The sequence below is a fragment of the Balaenoptera acutorostrata genome, chromosome 1 (genome assembly GCF_949987535.1).
Source record: "Balaenoptera acutorostrata chromosome 1, mBalAcu1.1, whole genome shotgun sequence".
NCBI classification, from domain to species: domain Eukaryota; kingdom Metazoa; phylum Chordata; class Mammalia; order Artiodactyla; family Balaenopteridae; genus Balaenoptera; species Balaenoptera acutorostrata.
This window is the reverse complement of record NC_080064.1, coordinates 67214660-67235290: the sequence shown is the minus strand read 5'-3', so window position 1 is coordinate 67235290 and position 20631 is coordinate 67214660. Positions and strand designations below refer to the sequence as shown.

The 20631-nt window shown below is 39.3% G+C and overlaps 1 protein-coding gene across 6 annotated transcripts in view; it reads right to left on the bottom strand.

Annotated features, from left to right (window-relative positions):
* Nucleotides 1-3430: 3430 nt before the first annotated feature.
* ST6GALNAC3 (ST6 N-acetylgalactosaminide alpha-2,6-sialyltransferase 3) overlaps nucleotides 3431-20631 on the bottom strand; it is a 566847-nt gene continuing 549646 nt past the window's right edge. For 5 of the 6 annotated variants that reach the window (XM_057531128.1, XM_057531126.1, XM_057531150.1 and 2 more), the window contains 2 exons: nucleotides 7041-7148; nucleotides 3431-5978 (listed from right to left, as the gene is read on the bottom strand). In XM_057531128.1, the coding sequence (XP_057387111.1) occupies nucleotides 5792-5978; nucleotides 7041-7148 (295 nt within the window). In that variant the 3' untranslated portion in view covers nucleotides 3431-5791. The remainder of the gene's footprint in view (nucleotides 5979-7040; nucleotides 7149-20631) is intronic. The other variant, XM_057531137.1, reaches the window with a different exon arrangement.

The following is a 20631-nucleotide window of genomic DNA, read 5'->3' as shown; positions in this document are numbered from 1 at the left end:
GTAGCAATGACAACAAAGTTAAACACAGGGAAATGAGTGCTTTGTAGGTTAGGTAACAAGGAACCATGAAATGCCCTGCTTTTGGTCCCTTTGGAGTTTCTTAGAAGAAACTGCTCACTATGTAGGCAAATATATGAATTTAGCAGTTGGTTATTTTATTTGTCAAGATGTTCTTCACTTTTATGAAAGTGAACTTCTATTTTTCTGAAGTCTCCAAGGCAGGAAAAAAAAGAGACATATCTGTGGAGAAAGAAGAGCTTTTTACTCCATAAACAAATTGTGCCTATTCTGAAAAGAAAAAAAACAAAGTAGAGAACTAAAAAAAATGATGTTTTCTGCAATGTTACAATGCCCAAGGACAGTTCTGATTTGATGCCTTAGCAATTTACATGGAATTTTACTCTAGTGGTTTCTATAAGATTCAGCAAAAACAAGCAACAGGACAATATGCTAACTCTGAGCCACAGAAGCCATTTCAGAACCTAGTGCATATATTTCAAAATTCTCCTCTTCTAACAGTATCACATGAATGGGCTGTAAAGAAAAAGCCCTTTCAATCTTCATGGTGATTGAGTCTTGTGGGGCATTTGATTTACCTTCCAGAGAGTATGTGGGCTCAAAATCATGTGTAGTACAAACATGAGCACCATACCAAAGGTAACAAATATTTCACCTACCACTGCAGATGAATTATTTCACTAACCCAGGCAGCTGAATTGGTTCCAGGATGAGGGCAGTTAGGCTCTGGGGATAATTCAACAACAGGACCTGCCGGTTACACCAGGCAACCTCCATACTCAGCAGCTCTTAGGACTATCAGTGGCTTCATCGTCCTCAATAACAAAAGAAGAAACTGACTTTTACATACTTTAAGCTAATCCTAGAATCTTATGATAATGGAACATGGCCCAGTATAAGCAACAAACATAGATGATAGAGCATACCAACAATTACTGAGATATTACTTCAATTATGCAAATATTCCTATACTTGAGTATAGAAATTTCTCAGATCGTGAGTAGAATCAACATTAATTGGAGCTCTTGGTTTCCAGGAATAGACTCTTCCAATGAGTCACTTATGCATTTTCCAGCTACTATTCTGTGCTAAAACGAACAACGTAGTGGAAAAAGTATTTAAAAAGGAGACATGAGATAAGAATTTAAGTCTCAGTACTTCCATTCGTCTGTTTTATAGCCACCGGCAAGTCACTTCACCTCTAACGGTCAATTTCCTGAACTCCAAGATACAGGAGTTGGATTGTTTGGTCTCTAAAGCCCCTTGCAGTTTTACAAGTCAAGACAATTTATAAAGGCTAGCACTGGCTCCTTCAGTCATGGGATCTATGTAAACTATTAAAATGATGAGGTCTTGCCTCTTAAAACTACAGTTAAGGGAAAAGCATTTTTCCCCCTTGGCCCTGGGACTATAAATCATTTATTATGCTAAGACATGCAGACAACTGACACTGGACAGCAGAGTTTGTTCTTTGCATCTGACATGCCACATTAAACACTAGATGGGTATGTTGTTTAAAAAAAAGGTGAGCCATCTGATTATATTTTCTTGCTTATTGAAATTAAACTGAGCTTATAATTAACATCCAATTAACAACATCAGGTGAAGTACTTTAGTGTTGTTTTTTTCCTAAGGAAGTAATGAGTGATTCTCCTGTAGTGGCTTTATACTTCTGGAAAGGTCAGCAAAGTCCCCAATTCAGACTCTTGCTTCCACATCAGCTGATTCATTCCAAATCCTCAAAGAGCAATCTCCTTATATAATTTTCTCTTTTCCACAGTGGTCACAGTTCTCTAGCCATATAATAAAAATCATGCAAATCTGAGTTTGCTTACGGTAAAGACAGGTTTATTTGAATAGGGGGACCGATGTTCATTCACATCAGTGCGAATGGAGCTTGACGCGCTGTTTTTCGATGTGACTTTAGCTGAGCTGCAATCAGCAGAGGCTACGATACAGATTGCTATACTTCCAGGTCTGATTTGTGACAACTGTGGCGTCTAATTGTGTCCTCAGTTCTAGATTTAGCAGCTTCTCTAGCTTTATTATTTTGGCCAGCCACTGAATATGACTTTATGTACTCTTAACAATCAGTACATTTAATCTGGATTTTCTTTTTTATTCAGGATTCAAAATGTAACCCCACAAATTTCAGATAAAGTCTAAAACAGATTTTCTGTGATTTATACACATCAGTGAGAAATATAGGATTGCATGTATATCTTTATACACACACACACACACACACAGGGACTCTATGTGCATACATACAAATGTCCTCCCAAATTGTTTTTTCTTTGATAGGTTTGATAACAATGTAAAATCACATATTCTAAAAGGTTTCTAATTCACATTACCATCATAACAATATAAATAATTAGTACTTATCACTAGGCTAACTTAGAAAGGATTCAAACATTCATTTTAAAACCCCTTTAAAATTTTCTTGCTTTTTATCAAGGATTCTGCAAAATTAAAAATAATGTTTACTTACTTTATTATCTTTAGCTTGCATATTTTTATGTTGATTTCAGAAAATTTCCATTTTCCATAGTCCATTTGCCTAGAGCCTTGGATGCTATTGAAATATTTTTATTTTTCACAGATATTACTTAACTTCTGGGATGTATACATATCAGTGATGAATGAGTTAAATTTTCCAATGTTTAGGTGCTGGATGAAATCTCTTTCAGTTGCTAGAAAATGGACCAGGAATTTGCACTACAAAGATCTCTCCTTGAATTGCTCCTTTACCATTCTCTTCTCTATCAGTAAATCTTAGATGGAAAATTTCTCAACATGGGAGAAATTAGACTTTATATTTCCACTTTATATTTCCACATTAGGAAGCTGAGGGTAAAGAAGAACAGGAAATGGAACCAGAGAACATTAAGAATGCAGAGAAAAATAAGTCATGTGATTCTATCAAAACGATGGTGACACTGGGAGTCATTCAATTAGGTCTCCACGTTAAGAATAATCTGGTTTTTGTTTCCCAATTTTAGAAAAAAAGAGATAAGAGACAACAATAAAAAGTGTAGAGTTGGGGTTTAGTTAAGGAAAAAAAGGGAAGGGAGGGAAGGGGAGGCCCCCCTTACCACTCCAAAGGAAACACTGCCTATTCTACACACACCTACCGTCACAGAGTGAGGGATGCAGGGCTCTGCAAAAGTCTCCATCAGAGAGCGTGACAGTGAAGCAGGAGAGCAAGGATGTTTTCCAAAGTTTCTCATTAGTAAGGGCTAAAACAAATAGGGTTGGTCCTCCATTTACCAGGAAACTAAATAAATTACATTATGTCATTCCCTGAAACACTCTGATAACCAAGCTTCCTTTTTATTTAAAAGTGGAACTTCTGTATCACAACAGGGGGGAAAAACAGTCTGTATTACAATTTTGACATTTTCATCTGTTTATTTTTCTTTGAGTGGGCATTTCTATCCATCATTAGCTCACAAAAACTAGCAAACGTAGAACTGAAAATCACATAAGGAAGCAACAAAAGAATAACAACGATAATAGTTCCAACAATGGAAGTGGCACATGGTCATTTTTATGGATGTGAATATTGAGGTATTAAAATGGCAGAAAAGAGCAGGAAAGAGGCTTTTGTCCAAGATGGACCATTTTAAAGGTAGCCTATCATGGGACTTAGCACTGGTGGAGACCTGGAAAGGGCTCCCAAGGTGAAATGCATCATCACTTCCAGCCTCCAAAACAGGCTGTAAGTTAAGCCCAGCTTTTGTCTTTTGAATCATTGGTGAGGATGTTTTTGGTCTCTCAGCTACTCTCTCAGCAAATCAACCCTCTAATATTTAATGAGCAATGAATATATGGAGAACAAAGTAATCTTAAGATGGGGACGAGAAGCTGTATTTCTTTGCTTTTATTTCTTCCTGTTGTCTCTGCTACCTCGTCTTTTCCCCACCTAAATAGAGCCACGAAAAAAAAAAAATCAAAAGTACTTTTTTTTTTTTAATTTATTTATTATTTATTTATTATTTATTTTTGGCTGTGTTGGGTCTTCGTTTCTGTGCGAGGGCTTTCTCTAGTTGCGGCAAGTGGGGGCCACTCTTCATCGCGATGCGCGGGCCTCTCACTATCGCGGCCTCTCTTGTTGCGGAGCACAGGCTCCAGACGCGCAGGCTCAGTAGTTGTGGCTCACGGGCCTAGTTGCTCCGTGGCATGTGGGATCTTCCCAGACCAGGGCTCGAACCCATGTCCCCTGCATTGGCAGGCAGATTCTCAACCACTGCGCCACCAGGGAAGCCCCAAAAGTACTTTTGTTCACAGGATTCCTAGTTTATGGCCAGGGCCATCCTTGGGATACTTTTTGCATAATCCTGATATAATACATTGTATTTGGCACTGAAATCAATTGGTTACTAGTCTACATAAACTCTATTCTATACAAATATTAGCAAGGGGAGCAGTCTGGAATATATCGTAGCAATTAACAAATTAGAGACCATCTGCTAATATGTCAGAATGCATAGGCAATAGCCTGATGGGGTGGTCACGGGCATCACATGGGACAGCATATGTGAAAGGACTCTACATGACAAAGTGCTTTGGACATTAAGGTCATTATTATTGTTGTTATTATGGTATAGCAACTGATACAGTTTGGGGAAAATAAACCCCAAGAAGGCAAAAGCTCTGGTCAGATTAAATACAAGGAATCATTTCCTCTCCATGTCTAACAGTTGGCACTTGGCAATGATAATGAAATGTGTGGAGAGACACATCTTGGGCCTATAAAATAGAAATTTGAATATACAAATATATATATTATGAAGTATGGTAGGATACAAATTGATGTAAAAATATGCTTTGCTTTCCCTGTTTCAAGACTTTAAAAAGCATAAAATTTTGTGTTGTTGGATGTTGAAGCAGAGTTAGTAAACCCTTTTGGTTATGTTTTAAGAATGTTTTCACAGTCTATGTTACTACAGTGTTGGTATCTTACTTGTTAAATAGCTTTCTGAAATATTTAGCACTCAACCAAAAATAACTAAACATTAATACAGATCATTCTAGTAATATGTTTAGTTATATTTTGGGGGGTAGTAAGAATGGAGTGACAAGAGTAGAAATTCAAAAAGATTTGCTAGTTAGCCCATTTTGAATGAAGTGTTTGAGATAGTCAAGTAATCCTGATGGGTAGGATGTCCATATCTTCCTTGTGAATTAGGAAATGGCCTGAGGCTTTAGCTGTAGGAGGTACTGTAGGAAGATGGTAAGTCAGGAAGAGATTCCTTTCCTGCCCCCAGGCCAACCAGTTACTGTGGCAAGACCCTTGTACCCAGAAAGCATTTCTTGGGTCAGTGTTTGACAATCAACCATTCTTCAAGATGGTGGAGCTGCTCAGGTTCAACAGACAGCAGAGTCAATACCTTGCCTCATGAGACCAAATCCCAGGGCTTGTGGAAGTTACTCACTGTCCAAGAATCCTGGGCAACTATCTTGAAGGATAATCTTCCCATTTCTTAGGTCACTCTTGTCATGTTACTGGCCTTTATTTCAATTCCAGTTAGATTATAAAGTGCAGTATGAAATGTTGAACCTTCAGAAAGAACGTAATGAGCACAACTACCCTCCACGAAATCCCAAGTTCGAATTACTGGCAGAATCACCGTCCATATCTGAGAATGTACAGAAACTTGATCATCACTGTTGTTGTCTTTATCTTCACCAGCATCAACATATTTAGCATCACAGTTGCAGTATCATGATCATGTCAAGTGGTGTGGCAAGGTCAGAAAAGCCAACATCAAGACACTGTCCAGTTTGGGTGTGTAAATATTATCCTGTGTTTCTTGGCCCATTTAGCAAACACTTTCTTTTCGGTGATAAACCTATGCCCCCCATATGGGGCGTGTTCATGAAGAAAATATTCATCACATTCGTCTCTTCCTTGTTCATAGTAATGGTAGGGGACTTTCCTATATCCTTCTGTCCTAGAAAAGAAATAAAGAAAAGGAGAGAAAGACTGAGATGAAGAATGAAGTATTCATTTACAAGACTCCATTATGTGCCCAGTAAATGCATTTACTTGCAAACCCATGCATGATTCTTGTCCATGAACTCAGTTAAAAGCTATTATACATAAAAGCTTTTAGGAAGACATACCAAATCCTTAGTGCTTTAATAAATCAAATAAAATTTATATATCACACCAATTACATGCAAAAATATAGCTATCCTTTGAAGGAGGAAATGGTGTATAATGGAAACAAACTTTGGATAACGTGATTGCTCTTGCAGAGCTTGAAGAAGCTTAGTGATTTTTCAGAGTAAGATATTTGGTTCATCTGTGCTCCATTATGCTTATAGTTAGGGTAGAAATATTTGATTATGAAGATTGTGACTTAGTTACCATTTTGACAATATGATTAAAACACTCTCTGAATTATATTGTGCCAATTGTTGGTAGGGAAATATATTTCATTACCTTCATGAAGCATGGAACGTTTGTTTTATTATCTACTTAGAAACTATCCCACCAGCAGGAATATACTGTGGATAAACATACCCATTTTAAATAAGGATCTGGCAGATTATCACTTAGTAGTGAAATATAATTTCCAGGAATTCTCATTAAGGTATCAGCTTCTCTGAGGCTTCAGGACATTTTGTCCTTCAAGGTCAAATACAACCATTGAGTAGATAGCCATCTATCAACCATTAGAGCAGCAGAAATGACAAACCTGCTTTGTAAATTAAATAACCACTGAACTTGTTCTGTATTTCCAAGCCACAAGTCCCTGTTATGCCTCAGACTAAGGGAAAAATGTTCCTTCTGACATTTGACATTAGACTGTGGTAAATATCTTTCTTTTTTATCATCCCTAAAAGTCACAACTTGATGCACTGACAATAAAATGTCATGTCAGCAAAGAATGCTGGGAAATAATTGTTGCTTTATCTGTTTCTCAGATTTATGATATTAAAATGAATTGTGATATTTTGACAACATATCAGAATTGGAGATGCATAAAAATAATTTCCTGTGATCTTACTTGCAATAGGTGTCATTTATCATCCCGTAGACGTGAATGCCATAACAGGCATCCATGGCCAGAATGAAGGTAAACCACCCCGTGCTGAGATAAGAGCCAGACTGGACTCTGTAGGCGGAACAAAAACAAACAACGACAAACAAAACAGAACAACACAGAAGACATACACAGAGCAACAGCAAAGTGTGATGAGAAACGGGCAACATTTTATCAAAAACATAGCCCTTGTTATCAAGAAAAAACATAAGGAAGCTTGACAATCATCTGTCAAAGATACACACTTATTTCGAATTATCTCTGAATAATTTATAGGCATGCTCTCACTCTTAGTACCTTAAGCCTAGAAGCTACGTTGTCTGGAAGAGAAGCCAAATGGTGAATATCTGGAGTCAAATAACCCTGCTCCCTTTAGGTGAAAAATAATTTATTTGATTTCCCGTAAGACACAAATTAGTACTGTAGATCAGAGGACAGGTTTTCTAAAGTTGCTTGGAGCCCTGATGGGAGCTGAGTGATAATGGTGTTATCTTACTTACCTGGACATGTCACTTTCTCTGAGGCTTGCTAAGTGAAAATTGGATGCAGTGCAGGTGAATGACTTGGTCTGTGAAAGCATCTGAAAAGTTTTCCTTCACTGTTTTCCAGGCATCATGAGACGAGACTTTTCCTTTGTAAGACCTATCATACCAATCTCTTTAATACGCTGTTACTGAACACCACACCTACTCTGTGCCCCTCACTGTTGTAGATGCCGTGGATGCAGTAATTATCACAAAAACCAAGGCTTTTGTCTTCCTGCAGGCCAGAGGATTGGATCTGGAGGTGACTATATTATAAAGGTTGATCAGGGAAGGCCCTTTTTGATAACAGAAGCAAAGATCTGGGAAAAAGGGGGGTGGGAGAGGGTGAATGGGAAGAAATCGTGTAAGCCATACTGGAAAGGCAGCCTCATGTGGGTAACCTTTCAACCCCCTCTTGGTCACATAAGAATGAGCCTTGGGCCCGGAACACTTCCTTACCAAGGAGTTCTCACAGCCTGTGCTGGACTTACCACCTTGTGTGTGAATATCTTTCTCTGTTTCACACTCAACCTGTACGCATTTGCTTAAGTGTCATATGGCGCATGGCTAACCTCACTGCTATATCCATCTCCTTTAAAAAGGGGATGGGGTCTTTTGTTCTGTGGCACAAGAGGGTTGCATGCAGGCCAAGAGCTTGTGTCAGCTGCTGGGAGGGACCTGCTGGCTGTGGGGGACCGATGCCCACTATTAGAGCTGACCTTGCTCTATCTCTTCTCTGTGTGAGGATAGCATTTTTCCATCCAGTGCTTGACTGTGTTGTGTTTTCTTTTGTGACTCCAATACCAAGATACAGTGGGCAGAATAGTTTGGACTTCTACTCCTGGTGATAAGCGACAGATGCCCCTTGCTCAATAGACCGTATGAGAGAAGAGTGTCCCAGGAAGTGTTCCATCTCACAAATATGAGGAAGTGTGCTTGGTATGTTTAAGGAAGAGGTGGGAAGTACAGTAACTGAAGGGGGAGAGTAATTAGATAAGTGCTGATTGGAGGATTCTGTCAAGTTCCAACTGGTTCAAGGGAATATTTGATCTCCATATTTGTCTTTAGCCAAGACAACACAATCCATCCAAAACAGATGACTGCCTATCTGCTTAAAACTTTCCCCATAGGGGCTTCTGGGTCACCCAGGTTGTTTGGCAACTGTGTAGCACCACCGTCTTAAAAAGACTACGTTTCCTATCTTCCATCTAGATGTCTTTGTAAACTAGAACATGGCCGGCTCTTCTCCTCCAAACCAACACTTCACCACTGGTACAGCACTCCAGCCAGTAGCTGTTCCCACTGATGTCCAATATCCTTGCTGCAGTTCTCCAGGACCAAGCCATCAGTGTGCTACAATTAGGACCCTGAATCCTTTGATTCCTTTTTTTTAAACAGGCACCACGTGGTGTCAAATCACTTAAAACAGGCAAGCATTTCAGACTCACAGTGGGGGTTGATAACTGGATTTTTAACCTTTATTTTCATCGACTTTGGTTGATTTGGAAGGAGAAACAGACCCAGAGCATTTATATCCACCCCCTCTGCCTATTTGTCACTGAGTCTGAAATGCCGCTATGTAAATTGACTTCCTTTGTATCTCCTGGTGTGTCTTCTAAATGGAAAACATTCCAGAAACAGGATCACATTAAGTTACACGCACTTTCCTCTGTGGTAGGAACACTAGCAGCAGCATGGGTTAGGAGCAGGTGCCAAATGGGTGGGAAGACATACCACAGGGCGGCGAAGATACAAAAGAGCAACTTGGCTTAGAATAGAATGGAACCTGCAGTCAATCCTGCATTCTGGGGTCTGAGGAGGAGCAGCAAGGATGGGAACTGCTTAAAGCACCATCTGCTTAAAAAGTCATTTGAAAATTGGGAGCGATTAGAAGAACAGAGTCTTGACTAAAAGCTCCCAAATCGAAACTAGAACTTTTATCTATGTACTGATTTTTTCCAGTTATTATTCCTGCTGAATTGTATTTTTCCCCCTCTTCTTGCCTTTTCCTTCTACTTTTTCTACCTTCCAATCCTCTCTATCCTTCTTCATTACTAGGCTGACCAAGCACTAGTAGAGATCACTAAAAATTACAGCATCTCTTTGCACATGATGAGAAAAGACAGGTCTCACATATTCACCCATTTATTCATTTTTTTCAACAAACATTCATTGTGATCCTATTATATGCCACTGACTCTGCTAGGAGCTGGTGATGAATATGGGATATTTTCTTAAAGAGCACATGGTCTAGTGGAGGGAGGCACACATGTTAACACAGTTAGTCACAATCAGTGTAACAAAGTGGAGTTTCAGAGTCAGTACCAAGTGCAGTACAGAACAGAAGTGAGGATGTCTGGTTTCCCATTCCAGCTGTGCCACTACTCAAATGTCAAGCTTTGGACAACTTATTTGGCCTCTTTGGGTCATCTTTGTTTCCTTGTCTCTAAAGTGATATAGTTCAACCAGTCCTATCTAAGGTTTCTTCTAATTTTAAAATCAAATGATTCTGCAGTCATCACCTTCAGTGGTCAATCTGTTTTATTCTTTAGCCATTTGGCAGTTCCATGTTCCATGTGTGTTGGATGGGTAATTAACAAGCATATTAATTGATCAGGTCACATTTAATGCACACTTGTGTGATGGGCATGCCACTAAATGTCTGGGGTGTATATAGAAAGGGTATACAGTTTTACCTGGCGATGGTAGTGGCTACAGTCACTAAATTTTGGAGGGAGAAGCTCCATGTTTTCCTCTTTCACACGATTGCTCATGGAAGGTGCTGGAATGGCTAAGACCAAAGGCACAGCCATAGCATTGAGGGTAAAGCTTAATCTGAGTGAGAAAAAAATCTAAATTAGGGCAAATTGTTTTTCCTTTCATGCGTTTTTCCAGGAGCCAGTCCCTCCACGGAGTTGCTGTCAAGGACCAAAATAATATTAGAGCCCCGGAATAAAGGGGGGATCGTTTGTGTGACATATGGACCCCTCCTCTGCAAAATAAGCTCACCTGCCTCACTCTGATCCAGCCCAGATAGTCATGTCTGAGAGTTCAACAGCCAAGCTTTCAGAACAGAACCCCATAGGGTACAACTGTCCAAGTGATTTCTCTACATATTTATCTTCTCTTTACCACAGGAAAAGAGGGTCAGGAATTTCAGGGTTTGGCAGATATCTGGTCAAAGATCTTTCCATTTCACCACCTAATAAGGAAATTTTTACATTTCTGATATTGATTACTTTTAAGCCTAACCTAATTTATTTCGTTTCTGGATAGACATCATAATAATTAGCTCAAAAGCTCTTCAAGCAAGCTGTGTTGCATTTGATTCAGACTCGGAGGTTCATACTGCCCAAGTGCCCTGTCCTACAAACAGCACTTAATTAGACAGTTGCATTTTTTTCCCTGGTGCCTCTGATATATTTGGGGTGTGATATCATGTGAGTTTTCCTACCGAAAATACTTGCTGGGGCTAGCAAAGTGGTTTCTTCTCAAAATACTCGGAGCTAATGTCCATATAACGATACTTGCAGTGGAATAATGGCAGCTGCTGGATTAATACAAGAATTCTTCTGAATAAATGCCCTGATGATCTGGGTCCCTAAGGGAACTCACTGGCTTGGATGGCACTGTATCTGGGAATTCTTGTAGCTGCACCATTTCTAAACTCTCCTGCTGTGTGGGTGTACTAGAAAGGAGGAAGTATAAATTATATACCCTAGTAGACCTTTGGAGGTTCAATATAAACAATAACAAAAAGACTTGAGCTGATGTACATGAAGTTGTTTATGCTTTTCAGCTTAGAGAGACCTAGTGATAACCATCAGATGCCTTACAAAATTCTAAAAGGGTCTCCTCTGGGACCAAATATTGTCTTGTAATTTGTCACTCATGCACGCAACACTATGTACCAGCTGGCCATCAGCCATGGCACTTTTTATACCTTCCACATTTGGGGATCGATAAAAACAATTATTGTCATCTACAAATAAACAATCAAGATTCCCATAGGGATGATAAGAGAAATTAAGCCCCTAATTCAGTACAATAGGAAAGCTTAAATTACTGCAGCAGAATAATGAGCCATGCAGGGGTAAATAAAGGCAGGAGTGTTCAAAGGAAGCTATCAATCATTTGTTTCCACCGGCCAAGCTTTGCAGCCCACTGCTTCTTGGTCATCAAGATAGTTACCACTTGGAAACTACTTAAATTTACTTGCTCATCTCTTGGGAAAATGATGTTGTCAACACCTTGATGTAGCACATGCTTGAAGGCATATCATTTAAAATATGATCTTTCATCTAGTTTATTACCAATAAAATATAAGCTACCATGCCCCTTGATGTTTACCCCTGTTCCTTGATGTCTAAAGGCCATCACGTGGCCACCGGGATTCGTTGTCTGTCACGCTGGCCTTATTTTTACCAGTCTCACTATTTGTGGCTGTCAGCATCCTTCATTCACCTGCACGCTTGCCTCTGAGCAGGTTCCCTCACCTTCTCCTTTCTGGAAACATATTAGGAAGCATTTTTTTTCCTATTGCCTGGCAAGCTGAAATTTCTAGTGAGTGACATTTCCCTGTGGGATAATTTCAGGGAAGGAACTGAGGAAACAGAAATGGTTACTTTCAAAAGAAAACTGAATTACATTGAACTTATTATCTATTCACAGGATGCTTTAATTATTGAGCACCACTAGCTCAATGACTTGGGTTCTGAACTCAAGAAGCTTATACTTTGATGGGCAAAATAATAGCACTTTCTCTATATTACGATTTTTTAATCTCGGCCTATTTTAAATGAGACAGTTCTCTGTTGTGGGGTATGTCCTGTGTAATAAGTTCTCTTTCACATTTCACCAGATTCCTCTCTGTTCCAAGCTCCCCTGAGCCCAAAGAGGGCAGTAGACTTCTTGACTCCCTGGTGTATAGTCTTTGGCTCAGGGGGGTTTGCCAGGGGGATGTTTCTGACCCCAAATCCAGGCTCTCCAGGCTCTCCTTATCTACAGTTCCCACTCTGGCTTCTCACTGTCCCACTGGCTTTCCTCACCAGCCAAGCATCTTACTTCCTTCTCCTTCTTGACAAATGTATCTGAAGCCATTCAGGTTTGGTCAATACTGAATTATTATCTTACCTTTCAACACAGCCCTAGGAATCAGCAAATTCACTTGGCCTGAACCCAAAGGGCAGGTCGTAGCCTACAATGGGGGATGTACAATGAGGAAGGGAAACAAGTGTCAAGGAACAAGGATGAGGAGTCCAGTTGCCTCCATCTCTGTGCCTGCCTCTTCTTCATGGAATGGTTCCTTTGGGGGCCTTTGGTCCTACTGTTTCTAATTCATTTCTTCCATGAGCCAATGCAAACAAGGCCTGAGGCATTCCAAGCGAAAATTTCAAAAACATAATAATCATTTATTAAAGCCCAGAGAAGATCCAGACCCTCCCAACAATGGAGGTTTATTGGACAGCACAATATTGGAAGCAGTTTCTGAAATCTGCTGTACTCAGGAGCAAAAAGAAAATTTTATAAAAGAATTAATCAATATTTCATGTCCTGTTTTAACACTATTGGATCTCAGTTCTCTCATCAATATACTACACTGGCAGGATAAATAAAAATAGAAAGTAAGTTTCCATATACCTTCCTAGGGAGACGGAATACCTGACAGAATACAGATTATTCAATTAAAAACATTCTTCCCCCATTTTTTTCCAAAAGCACATGGATAATGAAAGAATACATTTAAACAAAGAGACTGGCCAAGAAAAACAGCTGGTGATTATCAGTAGCACCTTGGGATTCAATCTAATATTGTGAACCAGTCTAATGAAAGCAGAGCTCAAAGTGTGGAAGCAATTTCAGCTGTTCCCAAGTCATATATTTTTGTATGTCATTCGACAGTCGGGAGCCATGGTAATACTCTGGAGTTTGCCCATTGTATTAACAGTGTATATTTGTACTATCTGTCAATGGGACATGCCCAGCAAATCTTTAGGCAGCAACAACTTTCTGCAAATCAGGCGGCAGAACTCCCCATCTTGGCTTGAATCATTTGCAAATGGACATAAACTTTTCAAATGGATAAAAACATCATACTGTGGATGATTCCTAAGAGAATGCACCAAATGAAAGGAATCTAGGCCTGGAAAATAATGAAAAATGGACCACGGGTAAATGGAGAAAGCCATAAATCTTACAGGACTGTACTACCATCCCAATCCACTAATGCAAAATGCCTGTGTTAATCCGTAGGTGCTTGGACTGTAAATATAACAAAAAATTTTCTTGCTGTAGAATCAACAGGACTCTATGACTAGTGATGAATGCAATGAAATTGTACAAAAGGAGCATAATACGAAATGACTGTGTTCTTTTCAAAATGTACATTTAAAAGTAAAATGGTATAGCTCCCAAAGATATGATTTATGACTGCTGTAGAAATAGCAGATACCACTCACAAAGATTACTTTTTTCATTCACCTCAGAAATTAAAAGGTTATTTTGCTCTTACCCTTGGGCTTTAGAGCCCTCTCAACTGGAAAAGTTGATTTCTGGGATTTCATTCAATTTCTTAAATGAACAATGGAACCTCAGGAATGGCAAGGATGGATAGTGGAGATCTCTTTGGGCAACTTCATTAAGGCAGGACTAGTTCCATAACCATTCAGTATTGGCTGAATTGTATCCCCTCCAAATTCATATGTTTAAGCCCTAACCCCCCATTGTGATGGTGTATCGAGATGGGGCCTTTGGGAGGTAATTAGTCATGAAGGTAGGGCCCTACTGATGGGATTACTGCCCTAATGTGAAGAGAAAGAGACACCAGAGCTCTCTCCTTTCATGCTATATGAGGACATAGCTAGAAGGCTACAAGCCAGAAGGAGAGTTCTCACCAGAAACTGACCATGTTGGCATCTTGATCTTGGACCACCAGCTTCCAAAACTATCTGAAAATGAATTTCTGTTGTTTAAGCCACCCAGTATATAGTATTTTGTTACAGCAGCCCAAGCAGACTAAGGCAATGGGTATTTCTCAGGGCCCTCCCCTGACAAACCTGACCTCCCACTGTATTTTCCAGGACTTCTCTTCCTGAACTCCCATGTCTATTCACATGGGTCCATTTATGACTCCTTAGCACATCTTGTATGTGTCAGCCTCTGTCTTTTTTTCTCTTGACTTGTGTACATGTTCCTTCTTCCTGAAATGCTCTCCCCATGACTTCTCCTGTTTCTAATCTTATAAAGCTTTGATTCTTATAAAGCTTTGATTCTAATCTTATAAAGCTTTGATTCCCTCGTCCTTTCAAGAAAGATTCGTTGAGTGCACTGTAGGTGTGAGGCACTGCGCCAGGCACTGGAAAGACCAAGTTGCCCCTGATGTCAAATCAGGGTCAAGGCAGGGAGACAGACTCGATGACTATTTTCAAAATTAGGGTTATCAAGGGGGTAATCCCCCTGTGAGTACTATGCGAGTACTGAGGGAAGAGCAACAGACACCGCTGGAGGGAATTGGGGAAGGTAGGAGTTGAGAGCTGAGCTGCAGATTAAGGCTAAGGAAGAACACCAGGCAGGAAAAGGAGAAGGAGGAGAGCCTTTCAGGCAGAGGGAATGGGCTGTGAGGTTGCACTCGAGGTATGAGAGTAATGGGCATACAGGGCAGTTCTGGTCTGTCCTCTAATCTGGAAGAAACCTCAAAGCATCATCAGTGCTTAATTTCCATAATAAATTATTGGTTAGAGACAGGATGCATAAGTGACACTGACCTATTTTTTTCCCTTACATTATGTTTTGAAATATTAGAGATATCTTGATGTTCTGTATAGCTAGTTTTTTCAGCTGAAGGAAATTTATGGATCTGGAGAAAAGTATCTAGGGGAAAATTGGCAGAATTATATTTTTTCTTCCTCGTTAAATTCTTCATTAATTCAGAACTGAGAAAAGTGCTAACAATATATGACTAAGAATAAAAACAATTTAAAAATGTGTGAGGCTATTGGAGGTACCCAGTGGTGTTCATCTGGGTTATAAACTGAGTTACAAAGCAGGAGCAAACTCATCTAATCTCCACGTAGTCTCCAAGCAGACTTCCTCAATACACACCTGAAGGCTCACAACCTGTTCCACTTAAAAGGGAAACAGTTTTTACAAAAACATTTCATTTACTGAGTTTGCTTTTTTTGTTTTGCTTTGTTTTTTTAATTGGAAATGAAAATGGATACCACTGCTGCTTTAAGGACATGAACTCTTTGAAATACCTTTCTGGTCTAGAAATGCTGAGCTAAATGACTTCCATAGTAACATCTCCTTTACCCAGTGAAGCTTCTGGGAGAAGGGATTTCACTATGTACACTAACACCTAGTCTCCACTCTGAGTAACTGTTGCCTTCCCTGGATCTCCGGTTTTCCTAAATGGCCCAGAATGTTGAGGACGTGAGGTATTATGGAGAGTCTGTGTGGGTTCTAGTTTCAGACCATTCAAGCTACCATAGAGGCCCTTGTCTCAACAACAATAGATTTTCTGTCAGCTTTCCTGTGATAGATTGTATTGATCGTCCCCTCCTTGAACATGCCTTGCTCACGCGTCAGTAACTTTCCTGCCTTACGACTTTAGGCTTGGCCAAATGACTTACTTTGACCCATGGACCATAAGTAGAAGTGAACATTGAGACAGTTCTCAGTGGAGATTTTTTTTTTTTTTTCAAACATCTTTATTGAAGTAAAATTGCCCCACAATAGTGTGTTAGCTTCCGCTCTACAACAAAGTGAATCAGCTACACATATACAATACGTTCCCATCTCTCTTCCCTCTTGCATCTCCCCCCCCCACCCTCCCCATCCCACCCCCCTAGGCGGCCCTCAGTGGAGATTTTAAGAAGTGTCACATGGTTCCCATTTCTTACACGTCTTCCCTCCATCGTGAGAACAACACATCCCAGGTAGAGGGTGCGCCTTCAGCCTGGGTCCCGTGACGCAGATACGAGCCCAAAACTAGAGCCAAGTTCAGCTAAGCCTAGCAGAGCTATAGCTCATCACAGACCTGTGAATAGTAACTAAATGTTCTTGTAAGCCACTGAGTTTTAGGGTTATTTGATACGCAGCGAAAAGCTAAGTAAACTTTTTTTTGATAAATAATAACTGCTATTATTTATGGAGCATTTATATGTACTAGGCATTGTACCAAGAGCTGTACATAGGTCATTTTATTTAATTCTCACAACAACCCCATCCTATAGGGAGTATTAATATCCCCACTAAACAAATGAAGGTTTGGGGAGATATAAAGTACTTGCCCAAAGACAGTCATATCAGAGAACTCAGGTTCTTAACTAAGTTCTTTCTTGGTTACCATCATTCTCAGTATTGCCTGAGGAGGTATCACATGTCTGATAGAGCAGTCATCAAAAGACCTCAATGCTTCTGGTTCTACTGTTAACTCTCTAGGCAATCTTGAACATGTTGCTTCTTCTAGGGCCACATTTTCTTTTTTTTTCGGTAGCAGAATAAGAGGATTGACCTAGGTAGGCTTAAGGTCTTTCATCACTAAAGTTCTGTAATTGTAGTTATAGTAACATAATCCATGTTAGAGAGATTATAAATGTCTAGCTGTATTTTTGGCACAGAGTTATTATCACCACTTTATAGATTTGTGTTTATAGCCTTACCATTCAAAACACTTTTTAGAATTTCAGCCATGGTCATGTTCAAACAATAGCTTTAGTCCACTGATGTAGGTATGTACATCAACTTTAAAAAGAAATAAAGGGTATATATGTCAATCCCAATCTCCCAATCCATCCCACCCCCCTTCCCCCCTTGATATCCACGTTTGTACTCTACGTCTGTGTCTCTATTTCTGCTTTGCAAGTAAGTTCATCTATACCATTTTTCTAGATTCCACATATACGTGTTAATATACGATATTTGTTTTTCTCTTTCTGACTTCACTCTGTATGACAGTTTCTATATATACACTGCTATGTATAAAATAGATAGCTAATGAGAACAGACTGTTTAGCACAGGGAGCTCTACTTAATGTACTGTGGTAACCTAAATGAGAAGGAAATCCAAGGAAGAGGGGATATACGTATACGTGTGGCTGATTCACTTTGCTGTACAACAGAAACTAACACGACATTGTAAAGCAACTATACTCTAATTAAAAAAAAAAAGAAACGAAAGGAGGAAAGGACAAAGGGAAGGAGGGAGGGAGGGAGGGAGGGAGGAAGGGGTAAGTCCTGAAAATAAAGATCAAGTTCCTAGATTTACTTCATTCCCCAGGCATGACTTCCTTTCAGCCCTTAGGTTCTGCAACCTTTTAATAAATTCTCCTCTTCGGCTTGTGTCAGCTGAAGGAAGCATCTGTTCCTTGCAACCAAAGATTTGAAGTTGGCTTGGTTGACCTCCAAGATCCTTTCTAACATAATGAGTCTATTTAATACTCTAGGTATAATTAGGGGCTTTGCTTCTACTGAATCCTTAATTCTTATGAACAATCACTATCTGATCTGATCCAAGTTCTATACTTAAGCTTAAATAAGTTGCTTTTTTCTAACTTACCCTTCAACTTATCTTGAAATCATGCCCTTCCTAAATTGATGTGGTCTTCAGTATTCTGAATGCTAATCACCTGTCTCCACGTAAGGCATAGGTGCCTGTTCCCTGTTAACCTGATAAAGGTAATTAAAGGAAGGTTTTGGCTTTCTCTCCTAGTTCTCTTATCAGCAATTCCCTCTGCATATACTTTCCTTAAGACTAAGGAGAAAAAAAAAAAGGAAAGATTGTAATCAGGTAGGAGAATATCTAAATAGATAAAAAGACTTTTTCCTGCTACTTTAAGCTTTTAGAAGAGAAAAGAAAGGACTCACTTTCCCTTACCTTTTTGACTTAACTGGAAATTGAGTTAAACCAAGCTTTTCCTTTAGAAATAGTTCTAGCACAGAATCAGACTCAAACTTGGTTCTGACAAAAATGCTTTCTGAACCCTTGTTGACATACAGCATTATATTAGTTTCAGATGTACAACATAATGCTTGACATTTGTATGTGTATATTTTGAAATGATCACCACAATGTCTAGTTATCATTTGTCACCACACATAGTTTCAGAATTTAAAAAATAATTTTTAAACAACTGAAAAGGATTAAGCAGGATTTAACAAGGATTTAAGACAGAGACTTGAGGTGGTTTCACCCTGTTGAAGGAGAATTGGGTATCCAAGCTTGATGCTAAGGTCTCCAGTATCACTGGGATCATCATTAAACCAGATTCGTCCAGAGCCAAGCAACCAGCTACACATAAAACTGAAATTTAAAAAATACAAAGCAGCACTGACCTTCTTCTGATTAAGAAAGACCAATTTTGCTGCCACTTCCTGCCTATCTGAATCTATTATTGCTATTCTGAGTTACATGGCTCAATAAATCCTGAAATAAATTATTTTGAGGGGAATATTTATTTTCAATAGGAAAAGCTAAGCTGTACCCCCATCATCCCCATCTATTAAAGTTGTTTTTATTTGGCTCACTAAAGATAATTCAATTAGAAGGATAATAATTCAATTAGAAGGATAATTCAATTAGAAAAGGTCAGAAGTAACAACTGACATATGGGTCTTCAGGGACTGAGAATTTTAGTTTCCAACTTAGAGAAGGAGGTTTTATTTGTCATTTTTCCAATAGGCTGAGATTCATTGACTACCTTATACACAATACCTTTGCCAAATTATAGGCTATCATCAATGTGTCAAACAGACACTTATCTAGTTCTTCTACGCCAGTACCAGCGGATTCCTAAGAGGGGCATCTGTCTGCTCCAGAACACCCGAATTCAGGTGACTTAGTGATGAAATCTTCCTTGAAACAGTCAAAGCTAATGGAGTCTCACCTATTAAACAAGCTGATTGTCCACTAAGGTAGAATGTTATTCCAATTTAATTCTGCCCAGGAATTTTAGTCCTAAGAAATCCATTGTTCTCTCTATTCTTGAGATGGGATGGGGTTTGACAGCTATCCAGATTTTCCAGTTGAGCTAGATTCCTTGCCTAGTGAAGCAAAGAATTTCTTTCATGGAGGTATGTCTTCCCATAGCCTCGATACACAGGTTGGCTGGCAATCTGGGGAAAGGACCTGTGTGTTTGTTGCTTACAGTAAATCTGTACCTGCGAAGTCCTTCTGTGCACACCCTCCCCATACCAAAACTTCTCCTGTACTAGGTCCTTTTATCTAAAGGCGATCTTTCTGATCAGAGAAAATGTAACGGCAATAATTCCATTCTTCCAATCAGAAGAGATAACTTTCATGTGACTCTGGAATTCTTCTAGCCCAGTAATTATTTTTCTTATTGAAGTATAGTTGATATACAATATTGTGTTAGTTTCAGGTGTACAGCATAGTGATTCAGTATTTTTGCAAATTATATATATTCCATTATACAATGATTATTACAAGGTGATTACAAGATAATGGATATAATCCCCTGTGCAATAGAGTATATCATTGTTGCTTATTCATTTTATATACAGTAGTTTGTATCTATTAATCCCTTACCCCTAATTTGCCCCTCCCCCCTTCCCTCTCCCCTTTGGTAATTAAAAATTTGTTTTCTATGTCTGTGAGTCAGTTTCTGTTTTGTATATACATTAAGCCCAGTAATATTGTTGATCCAGAGTAGACAAAATTTCATAAAGTGGGAACTAGAACACAGAGCAAAAGCAATATATCTTAGAAGATGCCAGGAGAAATGCAGAATAGACTTAGAAAATTCCTCTTATCTGAGAGCATCTGACGGAAACCTGAGAATGTTGTTATCTCCACAGATTTTCCTACATTGCAACAGTCACAAAATGTCAGAAATCTCCACGCCTAGCTATAAAAATGAGAAGGACACAGGAAAACAGTTGAGAAGATCCTCTGCCTTGCATATCTGCTTTCACCAGCTGGTGATAACAGTTTATGCCCATGTTTCTGACTAAAGGGGCTGCAAAGAAGTGATGAGAAGAGCTACTGAACTCTGAAGGCTGTTGAACAGCAG